This window comes from Saccopteryx leptura, chromosome 2 (assembly GCF_036850995.1).
Source record: "Saccopteryx leptura isolate mSacLep1 chromosome 2, mSacLep1_pri_phased_curated, whole genome shotgun sequence".
NCBI classification, from domain to species: domain Eukaryota; kingdom Metazoa; phylum Chordata; class Mammalia; order Chiroptera; family Emballonuridae; genus Saccopteryx; species Saccopteryx leptura.
The window spans coordinates 77504575-77516827 of record NC_089504.1 but is presented as its reverse complement, the minus strand read 5'-3'; the positions used below and the strand labels follow the sequence as shown (position 1 = coordinate 77516827).

Sequence of the window (12253 nt, the reverse complement as noted above, 5' to 3'; positions counted from 1 at the left end):
ACCAGGCTATTTTGACTATGGTGGCTCTACAGTATAATCTGAAGTCAAATAGTGTGATACCGATTCACTTTTTTCCCTCTGGATGGCTTTGGCTATTTGGGATTTTTTACTGTTTCATACAAACCTGGTGATTTTTTGTTCTATTTCTTTAAAAATGGTATTGGGCTTGGCCTGACCTTTGGTGGCGCAGTGGATAAAGCATCGACCTGGAATGCTGAGGTCAGCATTTCAAAACCCTGGCCTTGCCTAGTCAAGGGACATAAGGAAGTTGATGCTTCCTGCTCATCCCTCTTCTCTCTCTTTCACTCTCTCTCTCCTGTCTCTCTAAAAATGAATAAAATCTAGAAAAAAAATTTTTTAAATAGCATTGGGATTTTAACAGGAATTGTATTAAATTTGTATACTGTTTTGTGTAATATTGCCATTTCAACTATGTTGATTATTCCAATCCATGAACATGGAATATTTTTCTATTTCATTGTGTCTTTTTCAATTTCTTTCAATAATATTATTTAGTTTTAAGTATATAAGTCCTTCCATCGTTGCTAAGTTTATTCCTAGGATTTTTGGGTTTTTTTGTTTTTTAATAAATAAATTTTTATTAATTTTAATGGGGTGACATCAATAAATCAGGGTACATATAGTCAAAGAAAACATGTCCAGGTTATCTTGTCATTCAATTATGTTGCATACCCATCACCCAAAGTCAGATTGTCCTCTGTCACCTTCTATCTAGTTTTCTTTGTGCCCCTCCCTGTCCTCCTCCCCCTCTCCCTCCTTCCCTCCCCCTGCCCCCCCCCATATCCACCACACTCCTGTCCATGTCTCTTAGTCTCATTTTTTTTTTTTTTTCTGAAGCTGGAAACAGGGAGAGACAGTCAGACAGACTCCCGCATGCGCCCGACCGGGATCCACCCAGCACGCCCACCATGGGGCGACGCTCTGCCCATCCTGGGCGTCGCCATGTTGCGACCAGAGCCACTCTAGCGCCTGAGGCAGAGGCCACAGAGCCATCCCCAGCACCCGGGCCATTTTTGCTCCAATGGAGCCTTGGCTGCGGGAGGGGAAGAGAGAGACAGAGAGGAAAGCGCGGCGGAGAGGTGGAGAAGCAAATGGGCGCTTCTCCTGTGTGCCCTGGCCGGGAACCGAACCCGGGTCCTCCGCACGCTAGGCCGACGCTCTACTGCTGAGCCAACCAGCCAGGGCAGTCTCGTTTTTATGTCCCACCAATGTGTGGAATCCTACAGTTCTTGTTTTTTTCTGATTTACTTATTTCACTCCATATAATGTTATCAAGATCCCACCATTTTGTTGTAAGTGATCCGATGTCATCATTTCTTATAGCTGAATAGTATACCATGGTGTATATGTGCCACATCTTCTTTATCCAGTCTTCTTTTTTTTTTTTACAGTGATTAAAGCCTTTAAGCAAACTCTTGGCCAATACCGCAAGAATCCATAAAAGAGTAGTGTCCTTAACAAGTTCACCAAGTCCAAGTAGGCCCCCAAAACCATGCCAAGTCCCTGATAAATGCAACCCAACCACAGTTCAGTCTGTTAGGAACTGTCACAAGGAGCAGGAGTCCAGGAAAAGTCCACATGGCACTGGAATTGTTGTCACCATTCTATACTTTGCAGCTCACGTCCAAGTCCCAATGACCGCTGCTTCTAGGTGGTAATGATTCAGGTAGAATGGAAAAGCCATCTGCAGCATGTGTGGAGATGGAGCTTCTGTTCTCCTCTGCCTGGAGAGATGAGACTAGGTTGCTTTTCCCTGGAGCTCTGCGACTGTGGCTTGGTAAAGAGAACCTTGGGATACACTAAGCTGGGTGGCAAAGGTAGATTCATAATAGAAGTTGGCAAAAGGGGGAAAGAGAGCTCTAAATTAGGAGTAGGTCCCAGCCTGAACTATGAGTGGGGCATTGAGGTAGGAGGAATAAAGGAAACACTATATATTAAACAAAGCAGCAGAAAATAGGACTATCAACACCCACAACAGAGATCTTCGAGGGAAGAATAAAAAACTTGACTATTCAGGCAAGACATAGTTAAGTGGCCCTTGTGCAAATAAGATCAGTTTACCTGCTTCTTGGAAGAAATACCCTAGGCTCGTCCACAGTGTCGTAGATGGGGCCGACGGCCCTGGGCACCTTCAGCCTTCAGTGGCAAACCCCAGCATTCTGGGCAAGGTTAGGTCATAGGTGGCTGGAGCAGGGCTTGGAAGAGACTGAACCCTCTCTTAGAGGAGCGAGGGGGAAGCCTACCTTCCAGTGTCCCTGTTTCCTCACAGCAGAGGCATGTAAGTCTGGCAGGCTTTAGCTCAATAACCTTCCTTTCCACTATTGAAGCAGGACCCAGATGGCATCCTATGAGACTCCTTTGGTGGGGTGTTGGAGCCTTTAAGGGTGTATCCTAAAAGCTGGTAGTTCCCCTGATCTCTATTGGGCTTTTTCTGCCTATTGGTATCTTTTTTTTTTTTTTTTTTTTTTTCATTTTTCTGAAGCTGGAAACAGGGAGAGATAGTCAGACAGACTCCCGCATGCGCCCGACCGGGATCCACCCGGCACGCCCACCAGGGGCAACGCTCTGCCCACCAGGGGGCGATGCTCTGCACATCCTGCGCGTCGCCATGTTGCGACCAGAGCCACTCTAGCGCCTGAGGCAGAGGCCACAGAGCCATCCCCAGCGCCCAGGCCATCTTTGCTCCAATGGAGCCTTGGCTGCGGGAGGGGAAGAGAGAGACAGAGAGGAAAGCGCGGCGGAGGGGTGGAGAAGCAAATGCGCGCTTCTCCTGTGTGCCCTGGCCGGGAATCGAACCCGGGTCCTCCGCACGCTAGGCCGACGCTCTACCGCTGAGCCAACCGGCCAGGGCTGCCTATTGGTATCTTAAAAGCCATGCTCAGAAGATCTTGCTGAGGGGTTTGAGGATCCCCATCCGCCTATATAAATCTTTTCCATATATCTGGGGCTATTTGGAAAAAGACAAAACAGTGTTATTAGCTGGATCTAATAAAGATAAAGAAGGTAGTAGTTTGCAGGAGAAAAAGATTTGGCGTCTCCTGTTCATCAGCATTCAAAAGAAATTTAAAAATTTTTAAGAAACAAGCATGGTATGGTAGACCCGTAGGAGTTCCAGGATATGACTCCCCCCTTTTAAATTTTTTTAAATTGACCTTAAAATATTTGCTGGGTACACTTTAATAATACCTTGACTTTAAAGATTTACACATAATTCGAAAGGTTTGACAAAATACAGTAAATGCTTTTGCTCCATATACAGGAGCATTGTCAGATTAACCAGTTTAGGAAATCCAATAACAGAACAATGCATACAGACAATGAGCTATAACATGCTTAGCAGCTCTCCTGTTCTGACAGAGGTTACTATAAATCCAGAATAAGCATCCACTGTAACGTGGACATAGGACTGTTTGCCAAATGAAGGTATATGAGTAACATCCATTTGCCAAAGTTGTCCTGGTAGAGGTCCTTGAGGGTTAACTCCAAATTAAGGGACAGATTGTAGTATAGGACTCCTTGGACAGGATTTCCCAATCTGTGGTGCAGCTTCCAGAGAAAGTTGAAACTATTTACACAGGGCTGCAGCGTTCTGGTGATGAATAGTATGAGACTGAATTGCTCGATCTGTCATGGTTGCTCCAAATAATTTTCTTTTGGGTAGCTTGATCAACAAGGGCATTCCCTTGTGCTAAAGCTCCAGGGAGCATGGAGTAAGCTCAAGTATGTCCTATAAAACATGGAGCTCTATGTTGACATACAAGTCTTTGAAAAAGGAGGAAGTGCTGAAATAGTTCATCAGCATTTGTCCCTAAGACCGCAGTCTTTATAGTGGAAACACCATAAATAAATATTTGCTGTCTGTATATCGATTAAAGGGGGGATATGGCAAGTGCTGAAAAGCCATGATAATGGCATATAATTCTAGTCTTTGAGCTGATTTTAGGATTTTTGTTTTGTATTGCAATTTTAAAAGTAATTGTGGGGGGGGGGGGTTTAGTTCATTTTCCAAAGTTTCACCACTGGCATATAGGAAAGCAATTGACTTTTGTATATTGATTTTGTATCCTGTGACTTTACTATATTGGTTGATTGTTTAAAATAGTTTTTTGGAAGAGTCTTTGGAGTTTTCTATATACAAGTATTATTTTTATAATGTACTGTTGTATTCAATTTGCTAATATTTTGTTCAGGATTTTTGCATTTGTATTCATTAGATATATTGGTCTGTAGTTTTATTTTTTTGTGTTGTCTTTGTCAGGTTTTGGTTTCAGGGTTATGTTGGCCTCATAATATGTTTTCTGGAGTATTGCTTATTTTATTTTTATTATTTGGAACACTTTAAGAAGGAGAGGTACCAAGTCTTTGAATATTTGGTAGAATTCACTAGCATAGCCATCGGGTCCTGGATTTTTATTTTGAGGGAGGTTTGTGATAGTTGTTTCTATTTCAGCCCTGCTTCTGGGTATATTTAGGTTTTCCACTTCTTTGTGACACAGGCTAGGAAGATTGTATAGTCCTAGGAACTTATCCATTTCTCCTAGATTGTCAAATTTGGTGGCATATAATCTTTCATAGTATTCTAGTATGATCCTTTGTATAGCTATGTCTGGTAATTTCTCCTTTTTCATTTTGGATTTTGTTCATATGACTTTTTTCTCTTTTTTTATTTAGTGAGTCTAGCCAGTGGTTCGTCGATTTGATTGATCTTTTCAAAGAACCAGCTTTTTGTTGTATTACTTTTTTCGATAGGTTCTTTGTTCTCGATTTCATTTAGTTCTCCTCTAATTTTTACTATTTCCTTTGTTCTGCTAACTTTGGGTTGCCTTTGTTCTTCTTTTTCTCGTTTTTCTTATGTGATGTTAGGTTGTTTACTTGGGATCTCTCTTTTTTCTGAATATAAACCTGTAATAATATAAACTTCCCTCTTATTATGGCTTTTCTACATCCCAAAAGTTTTGATATGTCATGCTGTCATTCTCATTTATCTGCATGTATCTTTTGATCTCTGCTTTCATTTTTTCTTAGATCCTGTGATTTTTTTTAAAGTATGTTTTTAAATTTGCACATTCTTGTGGGTTTCTTTAGTTCCTTTGTACAGCTGAATTCTAATTTCAAAGCCTTATGGTCAAAGAATATGCTTGGTATAATTTCAATTTTCTTGAATTTGTTGATGTTAGTTTTATAGACCAACATATGGTCTTTCCTTTAGAATGTTCCATGCACACTGGAAAAATGCATATATAATCTGATATTCTGGGATAAAATGTCCTGTAAATGTCTATTATGTATATTTAGTCTAGTGTGTCATTTAAGACCAATATTTCTTTATTATTTTCCATTTGGTGATCTATCTAAAACTGTCAATAGTGTGTTGAGATCAATCAAATAATGTAATACACCATACTGACAGAATAAATAACAAAAACCATATAATCCTTTCAATAAATGCAGGAAACGCATTTGCCAAAATGCAACACCCCTTCATAATTAAAAAAAATCTCAACAAACTAGTAATAGTGAGTAACTTTCTCAATCTCATAAAGTACATCAACAAAAAACTCAGAGCTAAAATACTCAATGATCAAAGAATGAATCCTTTCCCCCTGAGATCAGTAACAAAACATTGATATTCACTCGTTTTCTATTCAACTTTGTACTAGACTTTCTAGCAAGGATATCAGGCAACAAAATGAGATTTAAAAGCATCCAGATTAAAAGGGAGAAATAAAACTATTTTTACTTGAAGATGACATAATCTTATATGTAGAAATAAGGAATCTACTTGTTTAGCAAGGTTTCAGGTTACAAGATAAATATACAAAAAGTAATTATGTATCTATACATTAAAAACAAACTATCTTTTTAAAAAATTAAGAAACACCTACACTTAGAATAGCATAAATAATTAAATATTTAGAAATATAAATCCCAAAAAAGTGGAAGGTTATACTCTGAAAACTACAAAACACCAGTGAAAGAAAGGCCTAAATGAACTATCCCTTGTTCATGGATCAGGAGATATGATATTGTTAATGGTAATTCTCCCAAAATTGATCATCTGATTAGATGCAATCTTTAACAAAGTAATTTCAGCTTGCTTTTTTATTTTCAAGAAAGAGAAAAGCTGATTCTAAAATTTATATGGAAATGAAAGAGACCCAGAATAGACAATCTTAAAAAACCAGAAGAGGCCCTAGCTAGTTGGCTTAGTGGTAGAGCGTCGGCCTGGCGTGCAGGAGTTCCAGGTTCGATTCCTGGCCAGGGCACACAGATGAAGCACCCATCTGCTTCTCCACCCCTCCCCCTCTCCTTCCTCTCTGTCTCTCTCTTCACCTCCCGCAGCCGAGGCTCCATTGGAGCAAAGTTGGCCCAGGCGCAGAAGATGGCTCCATGGCCTCTGCCTCAGGCGCTAGAATGGCTCTGGTTACAACAGAGCAACGCCCCAGATGGGCAGAGCATCGCCCTCTGGTGGGCATACTGGGTGGATCCCGGTCAGGCGCATGCAGGAGTCTGTCTGACTGCATCCCAGTTTCCAACTTCAGAAAAATACAAAAAATAAAAACAACAACAAAAAAACCCCCAATAAATTTGGAGGATAAACACATCCTAATTGCAAAACTTACTACAATTCTACAATACTTAGTGTGGCAGAGACATGAGAATAAATGTATAAATCAAAGGAGCAGAATGAGGTCCAAAAATAAAAACTTATATTTACAGTCAATGGATATCACATAAAATATCAAGACAAATTCAGTGGCAGAACACTAGTCTTTTTCAATGAGTAGTGCTGAAACAACTGAAAAATACATGTAAAAGAATAAAGTTGAATTCCTATCAAACATTATATTAAAAAATTAACTCAAAATAGATCAAAGAACTAAAAGTAAGAAATAGAACTATTAGAAAAAAGTATAGGTGCCGATTTTTATGATCTTTGATTAGGCAATGGTTTCTCTGATATGACATATAAAGCACAGACAATTAAATAAATTCAATATCAGCAAAGTTTAAAAATTTTGTGCTTCAAATAACACCATTACAGCTCAGCGGTAGAGTGTCGGCCTGGTGTGCAGGGGACCCGGGTTCAATTCCTGGCCAGGGCACATAGGAGAAGCACCCATTTGCTTCTCCACCCCCCCCTTCCTCTCTGTCTCTCTCTTCCCCTCCTGCAGCCAAGGCTCCATTGGAGCAAAGATGGCCCGGGCGCAGGGGATGGCTCCTTGGCCTCTGCCCCAGGCGCTAGAGTGGCTCTGGTCACGGCAGAGCGATGCCCCGGAGGGGCAGAGCATCGCCCCCTGGTGGGCAGAGCTTCGCCCCTGGTGGGCGTGCCAGGTGGATCCCGGTAGGGCGCATGCGGGAGTCTGTCTGACTGTCTCTCCCCATTTCCAGCTACAGAAAAATAAAAAAAATTAATAAAAATAAAAAATAAAATAAAATAAAACACCATTACAGAAGAAAGAAACAACTAAGAGGACTGAAGAAAATAATTTTATATTATACAGCTGAAAAGAGACTTGTATCCAGAAGATATACAAAAGAATAAACCTTTCTTCAAAGACATACAAATGGCCAATAACACATGAAAAGATGCTTAACAGTATTAGCCTTAGAGAAATACAAATTAAAACCCAATAAGAAACCACTTTGCATCCACAAGGATGGCTATAATCAAAAAGAAAAATAAGTCAACGAATGTTGATGAGGACAGAGAAATCAGAACCAACACATACTGCTGTTCAGCATGTAAAATGATGCAGCTGCTTCTTTTTAACATCTGTATTAATAAACATTTTAATTAACACCAACTGTACAGTGTGTAAGGTATAAATAACAAGTGGATACAGGTTGAAGTAATGGAACTAAAAAGTCACTGCTTCCTTTTTACTCCAAAAATTTCAAGAAACAGTTCATATGCTATCTGCTTTTAAAAAGCAAGCTTATAAATTCTCCTGAACCCTGAGACTGTCAACAACACACAAATACTTATCATTGTAATCTTACTTCTTGATATGTACCTAAGGAAAATGAAGATATATGTATGTATGTATAGAGCCTGGTACACAAATGTTCATAGCAGCATTTTTCAAAATATAAATGTCCATCTACTGTCATAAAATGTAGGATTATCTATAAAATGGAATATTAACCAACAATAAAAAGGAACTGGAGCACTTATACATGCTACAACATGGATAAATCCGGGAAACATTAAGTGACAGAGTCAGCCACAAAAGACCATATACTATGATTTCAGTTATATATAACGTTTAGAATAGACAAATCTATAGAGAGGTAAAGTAGATTAGTGGTTATCTACTAAGGGTAAATGAGGAGTGACTGCTTACAGTTACAGGGTGTCTTTTGGGGATGATGAAAATGATTTAAAAGTAATTGTGGTAATAGTTGCTCAACTATGCACAAACTAAAACTATTGGACTGTAAAAATTAAATGGATTAAATACAAAATATGTAAATTATATGCTATGCCAATTATTAATTTGGAGAGGAAAGAAACAAAGTTATATTCTTGATTGACACAATATAATAATATAACTTAGAAAAATGCAGAAAATGTACAAATTTTTAGAAACTAGAGTTGGAATAAACTGCTGAAAAGAAGCACTATAGCCCTGGCTGGTTGGCTTGGTGGTAGAGCATCAGCCCGGTGTGTGGAAGTCCTGGGTTTGATTCCTGGTGAGGGCACACATAAGTGATCATCTGGTTCTCTACCTCTCCCCTTTATCTTTCTCTTTCTCTCTCTCTCTCTCTCTCTCCCCCTTCTGCAGCCATGGCTCAATTGGCTCGAGTGAGTTGGGCTTGAGTGAGTTGGACTCCAGCACTGAGGATGGCTCTGTGGCCTCACCTCAGGCACTAAAAGAATGGCTCCACTGTAATGGCGCAAGGGCCCCAGATGGGCAGAGCATCACCCCTAGTGGGCTTGTTGGGTGGATACTGGTCAGGGTGCAGGCGGAAGTCTGTCTCTCTGCCTCCCCTTCTCTCACTAAAATAAAAAAATAAAAACATTTAAAAAAAAGAAGCTCCAGAAAAAATAATAAAGTAACATTCTTGCATTCCATAATTAACCAATTGAAAATATTATTAATATATTATTTACCATAAATCAATATAGTGGTCCCTCATCTATTGCAGGGATTAGGTTCCAGAACCCCCAGGGACAGGAGAAAATCTGAGAAGTAGTGACCTTATGCTTATTTTTTTATTTATATATATTTTAAGGCTTTATAAACCTTATTATCCTTATAATTTTTAATATTATTTTCAATTTTTTAGGCTAAAAAATGCTTATTTTATTGCAAAAACAATTAAAATAATAAATATAAAAATACCTATATACCACAAAATCCCACGATATAGCACAAAATCCATGATACAAAATTAGATATATACAATTTAAAAATCCTCAATACAGTGTGTCTGTGAAAAGTGAACCGCAATATCACAAGGGATGACAATCCTTTTCACAGTAATTTAGTAGCAAGGAATAAATCTAATAAAAGTGGACAATGACATTTTAATAAAGTTACAAACCTTATTTGACATTCATAAATGGTAGGATCACAATTCTTCCAACATTAATTTATAAAATTAGTATAGTTCTAATCTGCTTTCTAATAGAATTTTTGAGTAAAACTAATAAAATGATCCTTAAATATTAAAAAAACAGTGAAGAGGCATATATATGGGGCTCATGAATTACAAGAAAAAGAAGAATTAGATTTCCCTATTAAATAATGGGTCAAATTATAAAACTACAATATCTAAAACCATAAAAATAATAGAAAGTCTAAAAACAAACCCATACACATGGAAATTTGGAGATGTAAGAGATTGTATCACAAATTAATAACTATTACGTAAATGGTGTGGAACACCACACCCAAAAGTGAATTCTAAATAAAGACTTTGGGATAAGAAAACTTTAGCATATAAGAATCCTGAAGCAAAAAAAAAAAAAAATCCTGAAGCATAACAGAGAAGAAAATAATAAAATTGACTATGAAAATTCACAAACTTTTGAAAGTCCAATTCACCTTATTCATGATTGATACAACAGAAGGTGTTGGTAGTATATATAACAAAGCATTACTATCCAGAATAAAGTACGCCTACAAATTAATAAGACAAACACCCCAATAGAAAAAAAGACACAGAACTAAAAATCATAGCAATCACAGAATGGATTATTTCAGTGGCAAATATGGAAATGAAAATTATCATTAAACAATCATGTAGCTGTAAATTAATAACAAGGAAGCACCAATTACCCTTATCATACTACCAAACTGCTTAAAGATTTTAGGGAAGCAGAATTGATATAAAAGATTAAGAAAAGTATCGGAACTCAATTCTCTAAATGGCTCAGTCATTACTTGATAGTGCACCAACAGATTTAATGTATTTCCTTAAATATCTGCAATGAATTGAATTACACACTCAGAAAGACACATCCTTTCTCCTCTAACTTAATCATGCACACATGAGAATACACACACTTATCCATAACTACTATATTTTAATAGCTATATATGTATGTATTTATATATTCTTTTTATGTGCACATACATAAAGGAACTATCATAATTTGTTAACATTAAAATCCATTTCTGGCTTTTTCAACAAAAATCTATAGAAAAGAGAAAACTGAAATTTGATGAAAAAGAAAATGAACAAAAACCTTTCCCAAGACAGAGAAAGTCACCCAAACAAGTATTATTTTGAACAATATTGATCAAAAGAGTATAAGATTATGAAGATTGCTTGCACTTTTATATTCTATAAAATAAAATATTGCTATGAATAGGCCCTCTTATGCCAAAGTAAACACCTTCTTCAAAACACGAGTATTTTTGTCATGCTTTTTTTAACATTTTATTTTTTAAAGGCCTTGAAAATAGTCTTAAATTATATAACAATAAATTCTAGCTATATTTATAAATTTAAGCCCTAACTGAAAAAAGGAAAAACTCATGATTCTAAATATTTTTTTAAAACATGTCTTATTTCAAAATGCAATATCCTTTACTTTTTAATGATTACATTTTAGATAACCATTTGAAGTCAGTTTCCTGCTTTGCAACATCAATTTTTAAAAAGCTGTGGGTCTTAAGTGAAGGAATATAAATTAATGCCAGTCCCCACTGGTGGATTTGAATATATAACTTGTTATTTAAAGAAAATAGCATATAACAAACTTCTTGTAAGAAGTTAGAGCCAAAATAACAGCATGGATTCCATTCTCACTGCATACCTTTATTTTTGCATCAATGCTACATTTTTCTTTTCTCCAATGTGCTTCCTGCTTCCTCAGTTTCTCCAGGTCATTTAGCAGGTCAGCACAGTGGGTACTTAATTTCTCATTTTCTTCTTCCAGATTTTTTACAATCAGTCTGTTTTGCTCTTCCCTATTCTGAACACACATTTTAGTGTCCTGCAAAACAGTATTACAGGACTGATAAACAAAACAAAATAAAATAGTGAGAACTAATCAGCAAATATAAACTGTGTGCAGTTTTACCTTCACAGCAGCTTCTTCTATATTTGACAGCCAAGGTCACCTGCATACTTTTATTGGCCTCTTTTCATGCAGGTGGATGGGTCATATTTTTTCACTGGATGACAGCTTTGATGAGTACACATTTGCAAAGAGCCCATTAATTGATCAAGCTGCCTTTGATGCTGTCCCCAGCTATTTTTGAGACCCACACAGACATATCCTCCCAGACCTGGGTTTTATCAATTAATAATGCCAGTCCCATCAGAATCTAATTACAAGAAGCCACATATTCACACTCCTACTTTCTTAGCCCCATTTCCATCATTAACTATTTATCGGAAAGTTATAAAGCTTGGAGTGTTAGCTTTAAAGCATCTTTCTGAGTTTCTGCATGTGAGAAAACTGTGTGGTACAGCAGGGCCTAAGGCAATTTTTCCTCCAATCTTGTCACTTTCTGTGCCACAAAAGCTGACAAAGCTTAATGTAGGACTTCAAAGTAATAGTACTGTAAAACTATGTACAAGTCAACACACCTTAACTTCTTGCCTTTTATCATTAAATTTCTTCTGTAAGTCATTGAATTCCTTCCTTAAGAAAGCATTTTCTTCATCTACTGCAATCTTCCGTTTTACAAGGTCATTTATGTCCTGTTTTAGTCCTGATTCTCTCTACAAAAGAAAAAATAGTTATTTGTGAACCCAAATTTCTAATAAA

At 37.4% G+C, this 12253-nt stretch overlaps 1 protein-coding gene across 7 annotated transcripts in view; it reads right to left on the bottom strand.

The window, feature by feature from the left end:
- CNTLN (centlein) overlaps positions 1-12253 on the bottom strand; it is a 360970-nt gene that overhangs the window by 260990 nt on the left and 87727 nt on the right. For 6 of the 7 annotated variants that reach the window (XM_066368220.1, XM_066368223.1, XM_066368224.1 and 3 more), the window contains exons 4-5: positions 12073-12207; positions 11294-11473 (exon numbers count right to left, since the gene is read on the bottom strand). The exons of the other annotated variant lie outside the window; for it this stretch is intronic. In XM_066368220.1, coding sequence (XP_066224317.1) covers positions 11294-11473; positions 12073-12207 — 315 coding nt within the window. The remainder of the gene's footprint in view (positions 1-11293; positions 11474-12072; positions 12208-12253) is intronic. 7 annotated transcript variants of the gene reach the window in all.